This window comes from Balaenoptera ricei, chromosome 2 (genome assembly GCF_028023285.1).
Source record: "Balaenoptera ricei isolate mBalRic1 chromosome 2, mBalRic1.hap2, whole genome shotgun sequence".
Classification (NCBI taxonomy): domain Eukaryota; kingdom Metazoa; phylum Chordata; class Mammalia; order Artiodactyla; family Balaenopteridae; genus Balaenoptera; species Balaenoptera ricei.
Genome location: NC_082640.1, coordinates 19334980 through 19353079, shown reverse-complemented (window position 1 = coordinate 19353079; position 18100 = coordinate 19334980). Strand labels below are relative to the sequence as shown.

Here is an 18100-nt window from a genome sequence, read left to right as displayed (position 1 = left end):
GTTGTGGCTCACAGGCTCTAGAGCGCTGGCTCAGTAGTTGCAGTGCACGGGCTTAGTTGCTCCGCGGCATGTGGGATCCTCCCAGACCAGGGCTTGAACCTGCATGCCCTGCATTGGCAGGCGGATTCTTAACCACTGCGCCACCAGGGAAGCCACTAAAAAGTTTTTTATCCTTTTATTACCTTTAGGGCTTCAGGTGCACAACTTACATTATTATGTCTTTACAGTTAAGCTTTTTTTTAAAAAAAAGCATTAGTAAATGTGATTAATCACTTAAAAAGGTAAATCGTCCTATTACCCAAAGTCATACCTTGAGAGTAAATACATGGAAGCTTCTCAAACATTAACATGGATAGGAATCACCTGAGATCTAGTTAAAAGGTAGGTTCTGAATCAGTAAGTCTGGGGTAATCTAAGATTCTGGATTGCCATAAAGCTCCCATGTGATGCCAATGCTGATGGTTAGTAAACCCCATTCTGTCATATTGGGAATTATATTTCCGTAACTCTGAGATACTGAAGGCATCCTAAGTGGCTCTTGGCCAAAAACACTGGTCTTCCTCCATAAACTTCTGGGCTTTATTTTCAATTACACAAGTCCATTTTGGAGGCTCCCATGCATCCCAAATAACATATAAAATCTCCATTCATCTTAAACAGTCAGGCCTATATTCTTATTCTTATTATATTCCCTAATTAGTAGAACTAAGGAGTAAAAATTCAACTCTATCATGGGCATTATGGTCTATTCTCTCTTAGAGAATCATGATGGCAGCATAGCTTTTGAATCTCCCTTACTCTTTCCCTGACAACCAGAAAAAAAAAAAAAAAAAAAACTGACAAAAAAATAAATAAAAAACAGAAACACTCACCACCCACAGACACCTTCAACAAAACAAAGCATCAGGGAATCCCCAAAACCCCCATCAAATGGAGGGTTGCAGCAAAACTACTTGACAGCATCACAGCAGCTCTGTGACGAGAGTTGCAGAAAGCACAGAGAATTACTAATAAGCCCTACTCAACATCCAAAAATCAACGTAGTACACCATATTAATAGACTAAAGGATAAAAGCCACAAGATTATCACAACGGATGCAGAAAAAGCACTTGACAAAATCCAACACTCTTTCATGAATATAACGCTGAAGAAATTGAGAATACAAGAAAATTTCCTCAATCTGATAAAGGGCATCTAAGAAAACTCACTAGAATCATACTTAATGTTAAAAGACTGAATGTTTTGTTGCTAAAATAAGGTAAAAGACAAAGATGTCTGGGCTTCCCTGGTGGCGCAGTGGTTAAGAATCTGCCTGCCAGTGCAGGGGACACGGGTTCGAGCCCTGGTCCAGGAAGATCTCACATGCAGCAGAGCAACTAAGCCCGTGTGCCACAACTACTGAGCCCGTGCGCCTAGAGCCCACGCTCCACAACAAGAGAAGCCACTGCAATAAGAAGCCCGTGCACCTCAACGAAGAGCAGCCCCTGCTCGCCACAACTAGAGAAAGCCCGCGCACAGCAACGAAGACCCAACGCAGCCAAAAATAAAATAAATTAATTTAAAAAAAAAAGGACAAAGATGTCTGCTTTTGTCATCTCTATTTAATACTGTACTGGAAGTTCTAGTTAGGGCAATCAGGCAAGAAAAATAAATTAAAGGCATCCAGACTGACAAGGAAGAAGTAAAACGATCTCTGCAGATGACATGCTCTTATACATAGAAAATCCTAAGTAATCTACAAAAAAACTATTAGAACTAATAAATGGTCAAGCAAGGTTGCAAGATACAAGATCAATATAGAAAAATTAATTGTATTTCTACAAGCTACCAACAAACAATCGAAAAATGAAATTAGAAAATTCAATTTACAATAGCAGCAAAAGAATAAAATAACTAGCAATTGAAAGAAATTAAAGAACATTTAAATAAATGGATTAGAAGACAATATTGTTGAGATGACAATACTTCCAAAAGTGATCTATGATTCATTGCAATCCCTAACAAAATTCCAGCTGGCCATTTTTGCAAAAACTGACAAGCTGATTCTGAAGTTCATAGGGACATGCAAGGAATCAAGAATAGTCAAAAATGGGAATTCCCTGGTGGTCCAGTGGTTAGGGCTCTGCACTTCCACTGCAGGGGGCATGCGTTCGATTCCTGATCAGGGAACTAAGATCCCGCAAGCCGTGTGGCATGGCCAGAAAAAAAAAAAGTATAGTCAAAACAATGTTGAAAAAGAACAAAGTTGGAGAGCTTACACTTCCTGATTTCAAAACGTACTATGTATATATATTCTGAAAAAGCCCATGTGACATAGATAATCTGTTCTACTGGGCCTAAATGGCTACTTTTAACAAGACTCTTTATTTAAGAAACAAACTCAAGATTGCAAACTGTCTTGCAACTTGGCAATATCTTACAAAATTGGAAACACTCATCAAACGCCCACATCCTTTGATCCAATGATTATATTTCTAATATAATTTCTTACAGATATACTTCCACATATGTAAAGTGACATCTGTACATGGTTACTTTCAGCAGCATCTTTTGAAGATCAGAAGAGGAAACAATCTAAATTCCATTAGAGTGGTACAGGTTAAATAAATTATGGTATAGGTCCGCATCCCTTACAACTCTTGGATCTAGGTATGATTTGAAATCCAGAGTTTTCTAATTTTGCAAAGGTCATATACTATACATAATGTATAGTATATGATACCTTCAACAGAGTCTAAGACAGCTCTAACTAAAAAAAAAAAAAAAAAATTAAGATATTTGTAGCAAAATATAAGAGCCGTACAAAATAGGATAAAAACTTAAAATAGCCTCATGTCATTTAAGGTCAAGGTTTGCTCCTCCTGTTCATGTTAGGACAGGTTTTGCTCTCAAATGGGTTATCAAAAAAGCTTTATCAAGCCTTTTGAACTCTTAAATTATAGCTAAGGGATTATGGATCTGAGCCTTTATTATCATTTTTCACTCTTCCTTGTTTTTATAGCTAGTTGTTTCAACATTTGCCTCTGGCAGTAGGCTGGACACAACCAAAGCAGGTCCTGATTTATTCCCCTCTGCATCCTAATAACACACTTCACAAACAGAAAACATTTATTTTTTTTTTCTGACTTGAATAAGTATGAATTATAAAGAAGATTATTTGTTAATATTTGACCCCTCTAGGTAGACAAATCAGATACAGAGGGTGTGGTACAGCGTTATGCCCAGTAAAAGTCACCATCAGTTACTATGGCGGACACAAACTGCAGGCCTTATGACAGAACAGGAAGATTACTGTTTCGATCAATTAGTAAAAGATGCCTTGTGAATGGAATGCCAAGGAAAAAAAACGGATGGCCAGGCTGATTTTTATTTAAAACATATATAATTGTCATTTAGAATGACTCCTACGAGCTCATTTCACTCTGTTTTCTAAAACAATTTAAAGAGCAAATGTTTATGGCTAATACCAGCAAATCTGCAGATTATTCATCTCCTGCTAGTACGTAAAATGATACGACTTTCAATTCATTACTGAGAACATGAAAACAGAACTCTAAAAAAAAAGACCAAGTGAGGTGAATTCACTGACGTCTTGTTTTAGCTAGCTACTCTAGAGTTAAACCATACTATAAACATATTCACTTAAAATTAGCTAGCAAGTCATTTCAGCCATAGCAATATAATAGCTAATATAATTAGCTAATATAATTCATAAAGCAAAATAGAAAATATGAAATATGAATCATAAAAATAAAACCATGAATTGTTATAATTTTGTATACAAATGAACCGTCTGTCATGTTTTAATAACCTAAGGGTAAAAATTACGGTTTATACCAACAAGCACCTACTGAATAGCACAGGGAACTCTGTTCAATATTCTGTAATAACCTAAATGGGAAAAGAATTTGAAAAAGAAGAGATACATGTATATGTATAACTGAATCACTTCGTTGTACACTGAAACTAACACAACATTGTTAATCAACTATGCTCCAATATAAAATAAAAATTTTTTTAAAACTCTGAAAAAAAAATTAGGGTTTATAATATTTTGGAACTTTGTGCAATGTATTTGCTTGAAAGAAAACTCTTGAGTGAAAAGCCCATAAGTTATATAAATTTGTGCAGAGTTCTTTTGGCATATAAATTTTAAACCAAAGTTTTACATGGATTTCATTATTCCTACCTTCTAAGTATTTAGAGATTTTCTCCACTTGGACTGGCATGTGAAAGTAAAAAAAAAAATTAGACATATAATATAAATATTAATACATGCATAATATATCAGCTGCTGAATGAAAAACTAGGTAAAAGAGTCCAACCTGAGGTTAAATCAGAACTTCTGCCACTCTTTTTGTCTTCTACAATTTCATAAAACGGACCAATGACATGTAGCAATTCTTCAACTTTTTCAGTCATTGGCATAGTTTCAAGAATCTGTAATCAAAAGAAACAAATCCTGTGAAAACAAACTATTAATGTGATCCACACTAGCACCAAATAATATATTTATAATTTACTTACCGATAACTTTGAGATTTGAAGTGCTTTTATAGACTCCTGAAAGTATCTATGTTAATTACATATTGATGCATATACCACCCTAGGAAAATTTCAAGTAAAGATTTAAAAGCGTTCTCATTTTGGAAACTATTTTACATAAGCTTCATGTAAAATTTTATATAATAAGCTATAGATTGTGCATTAAGCACTAAAGGCACTAATGTAAAATAAAATAGAAAATTGTGGGGTTAGAGTAAAATTATTATGTCTGTTCTTTAAAACCAAGGTAGTGTTTTTAAAAGGGTGTTAAGTAAAGTAGGAAATGGCAACCACTTTCAGACACCTTCATAACTACGGGCCAATTTAGAATCATCAAGTTTAAAGAGCAAGGTAAATTAGGTGAAAAAGTATTCAAATAAAGAGCCATCAACTGATGACTGACAAAATAAAGTATTTCTATATATGGAATATCTTGTAGATATTAAAAAGACTAAGATTAGTTCTGTGTGTGCTGACTGGAAAAATATCTATAAATTTTTTTTTACAGGCAAAAAGCTAGTAGCTGCACAGTATGTTTAATATGATACCATTATTGGTTTTCTTTCTTTTTTTAAATAATAGGATATATATATACACACGTCTTTTCTGTATCAATCTACAAAATACAATTAAAAGTAATTACCACTAAATAGTTAAAATGGAGGGAATGAGGAAAGATCATAACAATATTTAAAGAAAAAAGAATGTTATCAAACCAAAGCTGTACATTATCGTTCTCTCTCTGCTTTTGAAAGACTCCTTTGTTCTGCTACTGATATACTTAACAGCCAAAAGAACTAAGCTCTGACCTCTTTTATAGAAAAACAAAGTCCACCAAATAAAAACTGTGAAAATGTAACAAAGTGCACAACTTTGAGCAATGTAGAAGACATTAAAACAAAACAAATTACTCTGAATCTACCAAATAAAAAGTACTACAGAGGTTAACACTATCAAAGCATCTGGCAAAAAAATATTCCTACAAATACTGAACCAATCTTTATAATTAAAATTCACCACAACATTGCCTTGGGTAATGAGGGGAGTCAGCTCTTTTTCTCTTAGGTTGCTGAATTACTCTGAATTAAGAGCTTTTAAGCAGTAACTGTAATGTATTAGCGGTTCTACCATTTTTAAAATATTTAAATCTGGGGCTTCCCTGGTGGCGCAGTGGTTGAGAGTCTGCCTGCCAATGCGGGGGACACGGGTTCGAGCCCTGGTCTGGGAAGATCCCACATGCTGTGGAGCAACTGGGCCCGTGAGCCACAACTACTGAGCCTGTGCGTCTGAAGCTTGTGCTCCGCAACAAGAGAAGCCGCGATAGTGAGAGGCCCGCGCACCGCGATGAAGAGTGGCCCCCACTTGCCACAACTAGAGAAAGCCCACGCACAGAAACGAAGACCCAACACAGCCAAAAATAAATAAATAAATAAATACATAATTTAAAAAAAAAAAAAAAAATATTTAAATCTTTTTCTAATTACAATAAAATTTATCTTATTCTACATGAAAAAAAAATATTCCTTTTTTACATATTTTCTCTATGTTCAAAGATTATTTAAGATTATTATACAGATCTAGATTTCACAACTTCTGATCCATTACCAACATATCAATACAAATGTTCCTTTATAAAAAGGCAGTAAGATCATCTTTAAAAATCCATGATTTCTTCATTAATTTGCTCCTTGAAGAGCTAGTTAATAAAGAATGCCCTCTTTAGTAGTTACCAGAGAAACTAAAAGCATCCTTGTCTTATTCTGCTTCTGAAGGATTTTTGCATTCACAGAAAAATGCTTGTTACTGATAAATCCAGTGATAGAAACATCTCGACTTATGAGTCAACACTTGTATGAGAACACTGTTGGGCAGTCTTTTTACGTATTTCTCATAAAGTTTCAAAACAGAAATGTTTTCAAGACAGCCCAGTTAAGTCCCACACTCCTGAGTAAGGGAAATCAGTATTTGAAAAGATTCCTATCTGTATACTTTCTGCAGAAGTCAACGATAGAGAAAGATAAGAAAGATGAAAAAATGAAAACATGGGACTTCCCTGGTGGCACAGTGGTTAAGAATCCGCCTTCCAATGCAGGGGACACGGGTTCGAGCCCTGGTCTGGGAAGATTCCCACATGCCATGGAGCACCTAAGCCCGTATGCCACAACTACTGAGCCTGCGCTTTAGAGCCCACAAGCCACAACTACTGAGCCCGTGTGCCACAACTACTGAAGCCCACGTGCCTAGAGCCTGTGCTCCACGACGAGAAGCCATTGCAATGAGAAGCCCTTGCAATGAGAAGCCGGCACACCACAACGAAGAGTAGCCGCTCGCCGCAACTCGAGAAGGCCCGCATGCAGCAACAAAGACCCAATGCAGCCAAAAATAAATAAAATAAAATAAATAAACTTATTTAAAAAAAGAAAAGAGGGGCTTCCCTGGTGGCGCAGTGGTTGAGAATCTGCCTGCCAATGCAGGGGACACGGGTTCGTGCCCTGGTCTGGGAAGATCCCACATGCTGTGGAGCAACTGGGCCCGTGAGCCACAATTACTGAGCCTGCACATCTGGAGCCTGTGCTCCGCAACAAGAGAGGCCGCGATAATGAGAGGCCCGCGCACCGCGATGAAGAGCGGCCCCCACTTGCCGCAACTAGAGAAAGCCCTCGCACAGAAACGAAGACCCAACGCAGCCATAAATAAATAAATAAATAAATAAATAAATAAATAAATAAATAAATAAATAAAAATTAAAAAAAAAAAAGAAAGAAAAGAAAATAGCATGTCCCCACAATGTGGCACATCTGAAGGAAAAAACATTTACCTTAAGATGAACTTTAATGAGACAGATAAAGCCCTGATAAGCTCAGTAATCTAGATTCTGTATTCTAACATATTACAATCTCTTTGTTCCTAAAAACAAAGCAGCTAATTTGCCTGATAAAAAAACTAAATCAAAGCTGCTCTAAATAGGGACCTCCCTGGTGGTCCAATGGGTAGGACTCTGTGCTCCCTGTGCAGGGGGCCCAGGTCCGATCCCTTGTCGGGGAACTAAATCCCACATTCATGCCACAACTAAAGAGCCTACATGCCTCAACGAAGATCCCATGGGCCACAGCTAAGACCTGGCACAGCCAAAATTAATAAATAAAAAAAAAAAAAAACTGCTCTAAGTAGTTTTATTTTCTATTGTGAATTATTTTCCCTACCTTTTTCATTTCTTCAACGTATGCAATCATGGCTTCCTCTTTGGTCATATCACCCAATGAATTCCAAGCATCCCTAGAAATAAAAATATCCAATTAACTACAGAAAGACACCTGATTTCAATTGCTCAGAATATAATTTATAGTTATTGCTATAGGATCATTAATTTAAAACAGGCTTTACTTAAAGCTATATTAATGTTTCCAAAGGATCTCTTTAAATGCACCACCTTGAAGAAAAATATCACAGTGAATAAAATGGCAAATTAAATAGTAGCTAAAACTAAGAAGTATTAACCTATCTATAGGCCATAAATTATAGGGACTACATTATATAGTCTCTATAATCTCTATATAGATTATAGAGACCGTAGACTGTTCATAATTATTTGCTAAGAACTCTTTAAAAGTCTTTATATCATTATAAATAACAGTGACAAAAATGAACATTTTAGAAACTCTACATGAACTGTCACAGTCATGTTTCAAATGAACAGAAGTTTTGGTTAATTTTTTTTTTTTTTTTTTTTTTTTTGGCTGCATTGGGTCTTCGTTGCTGCACGTGGGCTTTCTCTAGTTGTGGCGACCAGGGGCTACCCTTCGTTGCAGTGCGCGGGCTTCTCATTGCGGTGGCTTGTTTTGTTGTGGAGCACGGGCTCTAGGCGCCTGGGCTTCAGTAGTTGTGGCTCGCGCGCTCAGTAGTTGTGGCTCACGGGCTCTAGAGAGCAGGCTCAGTAGTTGTGGCACACGGGCTTAGTTGCTCCGCAGCATGTGGGACCTTCCCAGACCAGGGCTCGAACCCATGTCCCCTGCATGGGCAGGCGGATTCTTAACCATTGTGCCACCAGGGAAGCCCATGCCTCCGTTCTAGAGCCCACGCGCCTAGAGCGCATGTTCCACAGCAAGAGAAGCCACTGCAGTGAGAAGCCCACGCACCGCAATGAGGAGCAGCCCCCACTCGCCACAACTAGAGAAAGCCCGCAGGCAGCAACGAAGACTACGCAGCCAAAAGTAATAAATAAATAAATAATAAATAAATTTATATTAAAAAAATAAGAGTCTAACACTTGAAAAATGGAAAAGGTTTCTTACTTCTAAAAAAAAATGAAAATGTGAGGGACAGGAAAATTTTAAAGCCTCAAATAATGAGAAGAGCCCTTTGAAATTTTTGCCTAAAAAGAAAACCTCTCATTTTAGAGATATTTTCCAGAAGCAGTATAACTCTACCAAAGTTCAATTCTGAGGAAAATCATTAAGTAAATAAATAAATTTTCTTCAAACAGCTTAAATAACATATTGCTCTTACATTTAACCTAATACGACTAGTCATAAAGATCTTAGAGGAAAGTACAGGACTAAGAAATCCTCAAAGATGAGGTATCACCTCACACCAGTCAGAATGGCCATCACCAAAAAATCTATAGACAATAAATGCTGGAGAGGGTGTGGAGAAAAGGGAACCCTCTTGCACTGTTGGTGGGAATGTAAATTGATACAGCCACTATGGAGAACAGTATGGAGGTTCCTTAAAAAACTAAAAATAGAACTACCATATGACCCAGCAATCCCACTACTGGGCATATACCCTGAGAAAACCATAATTCAAAAAGAGTCATATACCACAATGTTCGTTGCAGTTCTATTTACAATAGCCAGGACACAGAAACAACCTAAGTGTCCATCGACAGATGAATGGATAAAGAAGATGTGGCACATATATACAATGGAATATTACTCCGCCATAAAAAGAAACGAAATTGAGTTATTTGTAGTGAGGTGGATGGACCTAGAGACTGTCAAACAGAGTGCAGTAAGTCAGAAAGAGAAAAATAAATACCGAACACTAACACATATATATGGAATCTAAAACAAACAAAAAAAAGGTTCTGAAGAACCTAGGGGCAGGACAGGAATAAAGACGCAGACATCGAGAATGGACTTGAGGACACGGGGAGGGGGAAGGGTAAGCTGGGACGAAGTGAGAGAGTGGCATGGACTTACATATACTACTAAATGTAAAATAGCTAGTGGGAAGCAGCCACATAGCACAGGGAGATCAGCTCGGTGCTTTGTGACCACCTAGAGGGGTGGGATAGGGAGGGTGGGAGGGAGACGCAAGAGGTAGGCGATATGGGGATGTATGTGTATGTATAGCTGATTCACTTTGTTATACAGCAGAAACTAACACACCATTGTAAAGTAATTATACTCCAATAAAGATGTTAAAAAAAAAAAAAAAAGAAATCCTCAAAGGAGTTTAAGGACTTCCAATGCAGGGTGAAGAAACTTAGCCATCAAAACATGTGGCTCTTGGGGCTTCCCTGGTGGCGCAGTGGTTGAGAATCTGCCTGCCAATGCAGGGGACACGGGTTCGAGCCCTGGTCTGGGAAGATCCCACATGCCACGGAGCAACTGGGCCCGTGAGCCACAACTACTGAGCCTGCGCGTCTGGAGCCTGTGCTCCGCAACGAGAGGCCGCGATAGTGAGAGGCCCGCGCACCGCGATGAAGAGTGGCCCCTGCTTGCCGCAACTAGAGAAAGCCCTCACACAGAAACAAAGACCCAACACAGCCAAAAATAAATATAAAAATAAATTTAAAACAAACAAACAAACGTGGCTCTTAAAGACTTACTCTGCCAATTAGCACACTCTGTTCCTGACGTACATGACGTATGGTCACGTTAGACATCAGACATCCTGTTAGACATTTGTCACCTCTTCAATAGTGTTTAAGAACATCAAATGTTAGTCAACTGGAAACATGGCAGAGGTATTTTGTGATTCTATTAAATATATTAAAAATGAAATTTCTATTCAGGTACAGTGGGACAGGAGTGACAGCTTAGATAAAAAGTAAGGCAGAACCTGAGTCATGCTCCTAGTTATTTATTATCTCAATGGCTCAAAGCAAACAAGGTCACCTGACAAGCAAGAGGTCACTCTTCTTCTTGGCAGGTAAAAGAGGCAGAAGAGTCTGTTGTTCCTTTAATGTAGTTTGGGACTTATTCTTGGCATAATAAAAAGAACAAACTCCATAAAAGGAAACACTAATTGAAAATGCTTTTATATCTTTGATAAATCTACCTCTTTTGGTTTTATTGTCTTCTTTTCTTCCCCAAGACCTTCCTATTTGTGTGAAATTGTGTTAAGAGCACACAGAGGGAGCTTCCCTGGTGGCGCAGTGGTTAAGAATCCACCTGCCCATGCAGGGGACACAGGTTCGAGCCCTGGTCCAGGAAGATCCCACATGCCGCAGAGCAACTAAGCCCGTGCGCCACAACTACTGAGCCTGCGCTCTAGAGCCCGCGAGCCACAACTACTGAGCCCGTGTGCCACAACTACTGAAGCCCGCGTGCCTAGAGCCCATGCTCCACAACAAGAGAAGCCACCGCAATGAGAAGCCCACGCACCGCAACAAAGAGTAGCCCCCGCTTACTGCAACTAGAGAAAGCCCGCGTGTAGCAATGAAGACCCAACGCAGCCAAAAATAAAGAAATTTATAAAAAAAAAACAAAAACCCTTGTTTAAAGAAAAAAAGAAAGAGCACATAGAGGATAAAAATGTATCCAGTACCTAGAATACTTTGTGCACAGAATAATCCATAACCACATAAGTAACAGTCATATGATTATTATGTCATTAAACTCAAAATTATTTCATAGCTGTCTACATAAAATTACCATTTATATCTTCCAATAGGATCCCAGAATCCAGGCCTTGATAGTTTACAGGGTCCTTCAGTTGCCTGCTTATAAAAGCTATAGAACTTGAGCATCATTTCATTTGTTGGCTGGAATGAACCTATTGGAAACATACATTAAGTAAGATCACTTGGAGAACACAATTGATGAGCTAATGCTTAGCTTACTAACAGTGACTTTTTAATATTTCATTAATAGTTCAGACAATTTATTCTTATTTTACAGAAACAAAAGTTATGGCTCAGTTTATTTCTTTGATTTGAAAAAACTCTGAGATTTTACACTTTAATAACAACACCTAATATAGTTCAATAAATAACAGAATAAATGAATAAACATGTTGTAGATGTAACCAAAATAACTGGCAAATGTCATTTTAAAAAAAACAAATAAATTAAAATATAGAATAACTGTATCATGCAACTGTAATAAGGTATTTCTATTAAAAATTTGTGACAAACCACACTGACTAGCACAAATGAAAGTTAAATGTATACTCTGCTTAATAAAACTGCAACAGTAAGAAATTCAACTTCTCTTAGCCAAATTTCCGATTTCTCAGGGCATTAGGAACTTTGGCTAAAGCCAACCAGTGTGTACTGTGGTAGAAAAAGAATTAATCCAAGATAAAACAGATTTCTCACTTCCTACCTCCGTAGTTTTGGACATGCCAATCTTCTGAGAATCAGTCTAGCTTATGTTTCTAGCTTATCAATAAACTTTTTTATGTTTAAAGTTTTCAAATTGTTTGAACAAGTGCTATAAGTTGCAATACTCTTAATGAGAGAGAAAAATTGGAATATAAATGTTTTATAACAACTAACTGGCTAAATAATTATGATATACATAAATTATGGGATTATTTATAACTACCGCCCTAAAAATTTTTACTGTAGAAAAATATAAAAAATAGCATGAGAAAAGTTTCAAGATCTACTATAAAATGAGAGTTAAACAGCAGTTTAAAACAGCATATCCAGCACAATCCATTTTTACAAAATAAGTACTTATATACTTAAAAAGCAGAGTAGAAGGAAACATGTCAAAATGTTAAAAGAGGAGAGATATCGCTGTCATAGGCATATAGATTACTTCTAGTTTCTTTTTTGCTTATTTGCATTTTTAAAAAATTTACATTTACTGTGTATTACTTTTGTTCCAAAATTTATTATGAAAACAAAAATTAAAACTGTAAAAAGATGTTTTTAAAACTTCATAGGGCTTCCCTGGTGGCACAGTGGTTGAGAATCTGCCTGCCAATGCAGGGGACACGGGTTCGAGCCCTGGTCTGGGAAGATCCCACATGCCACGGAGCAAGTAGGCCCGTGAGCCACAACTACTGAGCCTGCGCGTCTGGAGCCTGTGCTCCGCAACAAGAGAGCCCACGATAGTGAGAGGCCCGCACACCGCGATGAAGAGTGGCTCCCGCTTGCCACAACTAGAGAAAGCCCTCGCACAGAAACAAAGACCCAACACAGCCAAAAATAAATAAATAAATTTATAAAAAAAGAAAAAAACTTCATAGATTGCATAATAATCTGATAACATGTAGTAATCAAAAGCTAGTAGTTTATAAACATTGTGAAAATTACAACACAGACAAGCTGAGAGCTGGTGTTTCAGGTTTGGCCAGGAGTGAATAATTAATTCCAAAATCACAATAATAAATTATCTACACAATATATGCTCATTTAGGAGTATCCATTAGATACAGTGTTTCAATGATACAGTCTTTATATAGCAGAGGGGAAAAAAATGGAGAAACTATAGTTAAAAATGGTTACCTAGGACTTCCCTGGTGGTGCAGCAGTTAAGAATCCGCCTGCCAATGCAGCGGACACGGGTTCGAGCCCTGGTCTGGGAAGATCCCACATGCCGCGGAGCAACTAAGCCCGTATGCCACAACTACTGAGCCTGCGTTCTAGAGCCTACGAGCCACAACTACTGAGCCTGTGCTCTAGAGCCCACGAGCCACAACTACTGAGCCCGCGTGCCACAACTACTGAAGCCCGCAAGCCTAGAGCCCATGCTCTGCAACAAGACAAGCCACTGCAATAAGCCTGCGTGCTGCAACGAAGAGTAGCCCCCGCTCGCCGCAACTGGAGAAAGCCCGTGCACAACAACAAAGACCCAACACAGCCAAAAATAAATAAATAAATAAATAAATTTATTTATTAAAAAAAAAAAAGGTTACCTATTTAAATGACACAAACCTAAATTTAAAACATCAAAAGCCTCATCTCATAATATCTTCAGTAAGTTAATCAACTGAGATTTAAAAGTTTATTGGTTAAGGTGAGTAACATATACATTAGGTTAGAGCAAAAACTAATAACATATATTGAATGTATTCTGTGTATAAGACACTAGATAAAGTATAGTCTCTGTCCTCAAGGTGCTCACACACAACATCTTACAGAAAAACCTGAACAAACTTTTTGGCCAACCCAATACATTTGATATGTGTTTAAAACATTATATAGGAAAATAAATTTCTAAAGGTCAAGGTCATACCAAACATAGGTGCTATAGGATTCATTATAACTTTATGCCATACATAAAGATTAAGCAACAAGCAACAAAAAAACTATAAGAATATTTGCAAAATAATCCAGGACAGATGACACAACTTAAAAGTTTTACTGGGCTTCCCTGGTGGTGCAGTGGTTGAGAATCTGCCTGCCAATGCAGGGGACACGGGTTCGAGCCCTGGTCCAGGAAGATCCCACATGCCGCAGAGCAACTGGGCCAGTGAGCCACAATTACTGAGCCTGCGCGTCTGGAGCCTGTGCTCCGCAACAAGAGAGGCTGCGATAGTGAGAGGCCCGCGCACCGCGATGAAGAGTGGCCCCTGCTTGCCACAACTAGAGAAAGCCCTAGCACAGAAACGAAGACCCAACACAGCCATAAATAAATAAATAAATTTTTAAAAATAATAAAAATTAAAAAAAAGTTTTACTATAAAACTATTTAATGATTAATTATAACAATACTTCTGCTTCAATTATTATCTATTTAGTTTCAGGAGATAATAGTACAGTACTGAACATTGCCCCACCCAGCTGCCCTTTGGCAGAGGTTCTTAACTTGCCAATACCTTCTTAAATGTTATATAAACACAAACTGTATTTACACTTATATGGGTTTCCTAATAAGTGATATATGGTGTCAGCAAAGATAGCAAACTATCATCAAGTCTAGCTCTATCAATTTTCAAAAAATATAAAAACGTGTGGTTTAGAAGGATGAAGGTACCATTTAAACAAAACTCTTAGAATCATGCCTTCCTGTAAACTCTCTTCATCAGACATTTAAAAAATCAATACCTAAATAAGTTCCTATGTTATTTCTCTACATTTTGTTCATTCACTCTTTTCTTTCAATCCCTCATATATCCTCCTCCAATTTGGTGTTTGAGATTACAAAAGGAAAGCTATTTTGTGTATATTTGTTTTCAAAACCTTTTGTATCTGCACTTAATGAATGTTTGTTAATGGTATTGAACATTCATTACTTAGCCAAATGATAATGAAAATAGGGAACATGACATTAAATACTATAGTAATATATTAGTGTTACATTCAGTTAGTTTTACACTCTGGCACAATGATAGTAGTTAAAAGTATTATTTAAAAAATACACGTTTATTGTGGAAAAATATACATTTATTGCAGAAAGATATGAAGTGAAAAGTCAAATTCCCCCTTTCCAAGCCTCTCCACCGAAAAAATATTTGAATAACGGCCTTAAACTTCCCAACATTTGTCAAAGACATAAAATTACAAATTCAAAAAGCGCTGCAAAACCCCAAACAGCATTAATATGAAGAAAACCATACCAAGACAGATAATAATCAAACTGCTCAAAACCAACGATAAAGAGAAAAATCTTGACAGAAGCCAGAGAAACGACAGGTTAAATATGAAAGAACAGCTCCAATGACTTTTCACCCAAGTTGCAAAGGTCCCACATGAGTATGAAAAAGAGAACACTAGGACCATAGAACAGGTTTGTTTGTTTTTTTTAAGTAGTAAATATATATGTACTTTTAAAATATGAGAAATCGTTTTACAAATGAATATAGTTACTCTTTCCTTTCTTTCCCTTCATATCAAAAGTTTTCAAAAAGTAGACTTTATGAGTATGCGGCCCTAGGCATCCCCATCCCAGATTTTTTAAAAACATACCCAAATCCGCAGTCATTAAGGGACTTTTCTTTTCGACAACAATATAAACTGCTTAAAATCTGGATAATATATTTGTCTCAGGCTTGAGAGATCAGCAGGCAATTAATTCCCATCCGACACCTCCCCTTCAGTTACATGCTTTTTCAACGCAAAAAAAGAAGTAGGTTAAATAAGCAAGACTAGAAGCAGAAAGAAGGTTAAAGGAGGTGAGATTCAGAAACTGGGGCCTCAAGCCTCTGCAGAAGGCTTGTCCAGCCGGGCCCAAGTGCACGTACCATTTTTCGGCAAACTCTGGATCACCTTCACCGCCGCCTCAAACCGGGTTTCATGCACGGATCTCGTGTCCGCCATCTCCAGCCTCCAGCGCCGGCCCCGGTCCCAAGGTCTGTCGGCTGGAATCAGGCAGCAGCAGCAGCACCAGCTTTCCCAGGAGCCTGCATGAAACTGGAACATGGAGCGCAGCCGCGGATCAACATGCCCAAAGGGAGGAGGACCCGGAGCGCAGCTGGTCAGTTCCCCGTGGCCCTGCCCTATCCAGGCCACACAGTCTGAGATGGCCCGGCTCCTTCCTCCTCCCGGGGGCGTGACCTAGGCTGGGGAGGCCGGGCCGCCCAGACAGAAAAACAACTCACCGAGAGGAAGAGCATTTCTAGCAGAAGGCGGAGGGGCCCCGGGCACTGGTGGTCGCTGTGCCGCTGACCCACCCGCAGGACCCTGGCGGAGCGGCCACACCCCCCATCCCGGCGAGGTCCGTCTGTCCGTCCGCGCCCTCCCCGCAGCCCCGCCCCAGAGTCTTGGGGGGACCCACTCGCTACCGCCACAGTCGCCGCGCAGCAAACTCCACCCACCCGCCCAGCAGCCTTGGCGATGACGCGCGCCGTCTGTCTGTCCCTGGAAAAGGGCCGGAGAAAGCGGAAAAGAAGAGCAGCGAGATGGATCGGCGGAGGGCCCCGGGCTCGCTGTTTGAACTGGCCCGACAGATGTGTCGGCGCCAGGGCAGCCGAGGCGGGGTTGCAGCGCGTGTGGGCACCGCTGGGCAAAAAAATGACTGTGGTCCCCAGCGCCTGTCCTCTCTTAGGTTAAGGTTTGAGAAAGGTGATGGGACTTAAGCAAAGAGCTTTAGATCCAGAGAGGCCTGGTGCGAACCTTAAGTTCTGCCATTTAAGTTCTGCGACCTAGGGCAAGTTACTTAGCCTCTCCAGCGGCAATCTTCCTAACACCCGAAAGGGTAGATGAAAGGATTAGGGATGCTGGATGGAGGTGCTTAGCAGTGCTTGGCTCGCAGGTCTTTGACAGCTTTAGCCGCCCCGAGACAAGGACGTCCGAGCAACAACCAAAGGAGAGGGGAGGTTGCCCGCTACTTAGACTGGGCGGGGGTAGGGAGAGCATCTTCCCTTGCACCACCCCCGACTTCGATCCCTAGGGATCCGGGCTCCGTACAGCTCCAGCCCGAGCTAATGGGCGACAGGGCGTGGGGGAAGGGCGAACAAGGGACCTGTACGGATCATCAACCCTAGAAAGAGGTACCCTGGGCCTTCACCTTTCTAGCACATCGCCCCCCGTCCTCAGGCATCTAGGAAGCGCCCCCAGGCCCAACGCGGGGGTACTGCTATAGGTTCTGGGGGTGGAGTCCTGCGGCCCGGAAATCCCAAAGTCGCCAGGTCCCTTTGTCAGTTCGGGATGGGTTAGGAGGGTGACTAGTCCAAATCTAGGCGCAGACTCTTAAGTTACTCTTCCCTTGGAGCCGCAGTGCCGGCATTTACCTTGGTATTGCCGGGCAAGGCCTGTCCGGTAAGGTCCCCGACGCCCGCCCCTCGCCCTACCCCGCGGGCTTGTGGGAAATGTAGTCCCCGCTCCGGGCGCTTCCGGGCACCTCCCTCTGGCGGTGGGCGTTCCTCCCACCTGTTCCGGTTCGTTTTCTCTGTCCCGCAGATGCTGGAACTGTTGCGACGGAAATCCCGCCTTCCTGCTGCGTCGCACTTTGTGCTACTTCAAAACACCACATCCGCTTCCAGCTAAAGGGATAGACGCTCAGTGGTGCCTTTCAGAGGTATCCCGGTGGGACTGGACTGGAGTCGGAGAACTGGGGTCTTATTTCTTGCTCCTGATGCTTACTAACTTTGAAATCGTGTGCTTTCAGATTACCGTCCAGGTAATAAAAACTACGGCTTACTGAGTGCCTGATACTTGCCAAGCACATAACATGTATTCCAAAAACGCTGTAGGGTGTTTGTCAATGAGGAAATTGAACCATATTAACTCATTTGCCCAAGGTCAAGTAGCAGTAAGTACAGGAGTAAGTAGACAGAGCCAGGAGTGAGTCAATGCAAAAAACTCTTGCTTTATTTCTTGGACTTTTTCCAGGACACCAGAGTGAAAGAAACTAACAGTGTCCAACTAGGGAGATTTTATGTGTTTAATATCTACCGCTTCCACTACTTTTTCCTTGCTCTTTTATTATATAT

General features: G+C 39.9%; 1 protein-coding gene across 5 annotated transcripts in view; it reads right to left on the bottom strand.

Annotated features, from left to right (window-relative positions):
- ACBD5 (acyl-CoA binding domain containing 5) overlaps window positions 1-17490 on the bottom strand; it is a 36734-nt gene extending 19244 nt beyond the window's left edge. Inside the window, exons 1-5 of one of the 5 annotated variants that reach the window (XM_059911999.1) lie at window positions 17399-17490; window positions 15911-16079; window positions 11428-11548; window positions 7750-7822; window positions 4327-4441 (exon numbers count right to left, since the gene is read on the bottom strand). In XM_059911999.1, coding sequence (XP_059767982.1) covers window positions 4327-4441; window positions 7750-7822; window positions 11428-11548; window positions 15911-15986 — 385 coding nt within the window. In that variant the 5' untranslated portion in view covers window positions 15987-16079; window positions 17399-17490. Of the gene's footprint in view, window positions 1-4326; window positions 4442-7749; window positions 7823-11427; window positions 11549-15910; window positions 16080-16267; window positions 16417-17398 lie in introns of those variants that run through there. The other 4 variants (XM_059912000.1, XM_059912004.1, XM_059911998.1 and 1 more) reach the window with 4 other exon arrangements.
- Window positions 17491-18100: the final 610 nt, after the last annotated feature.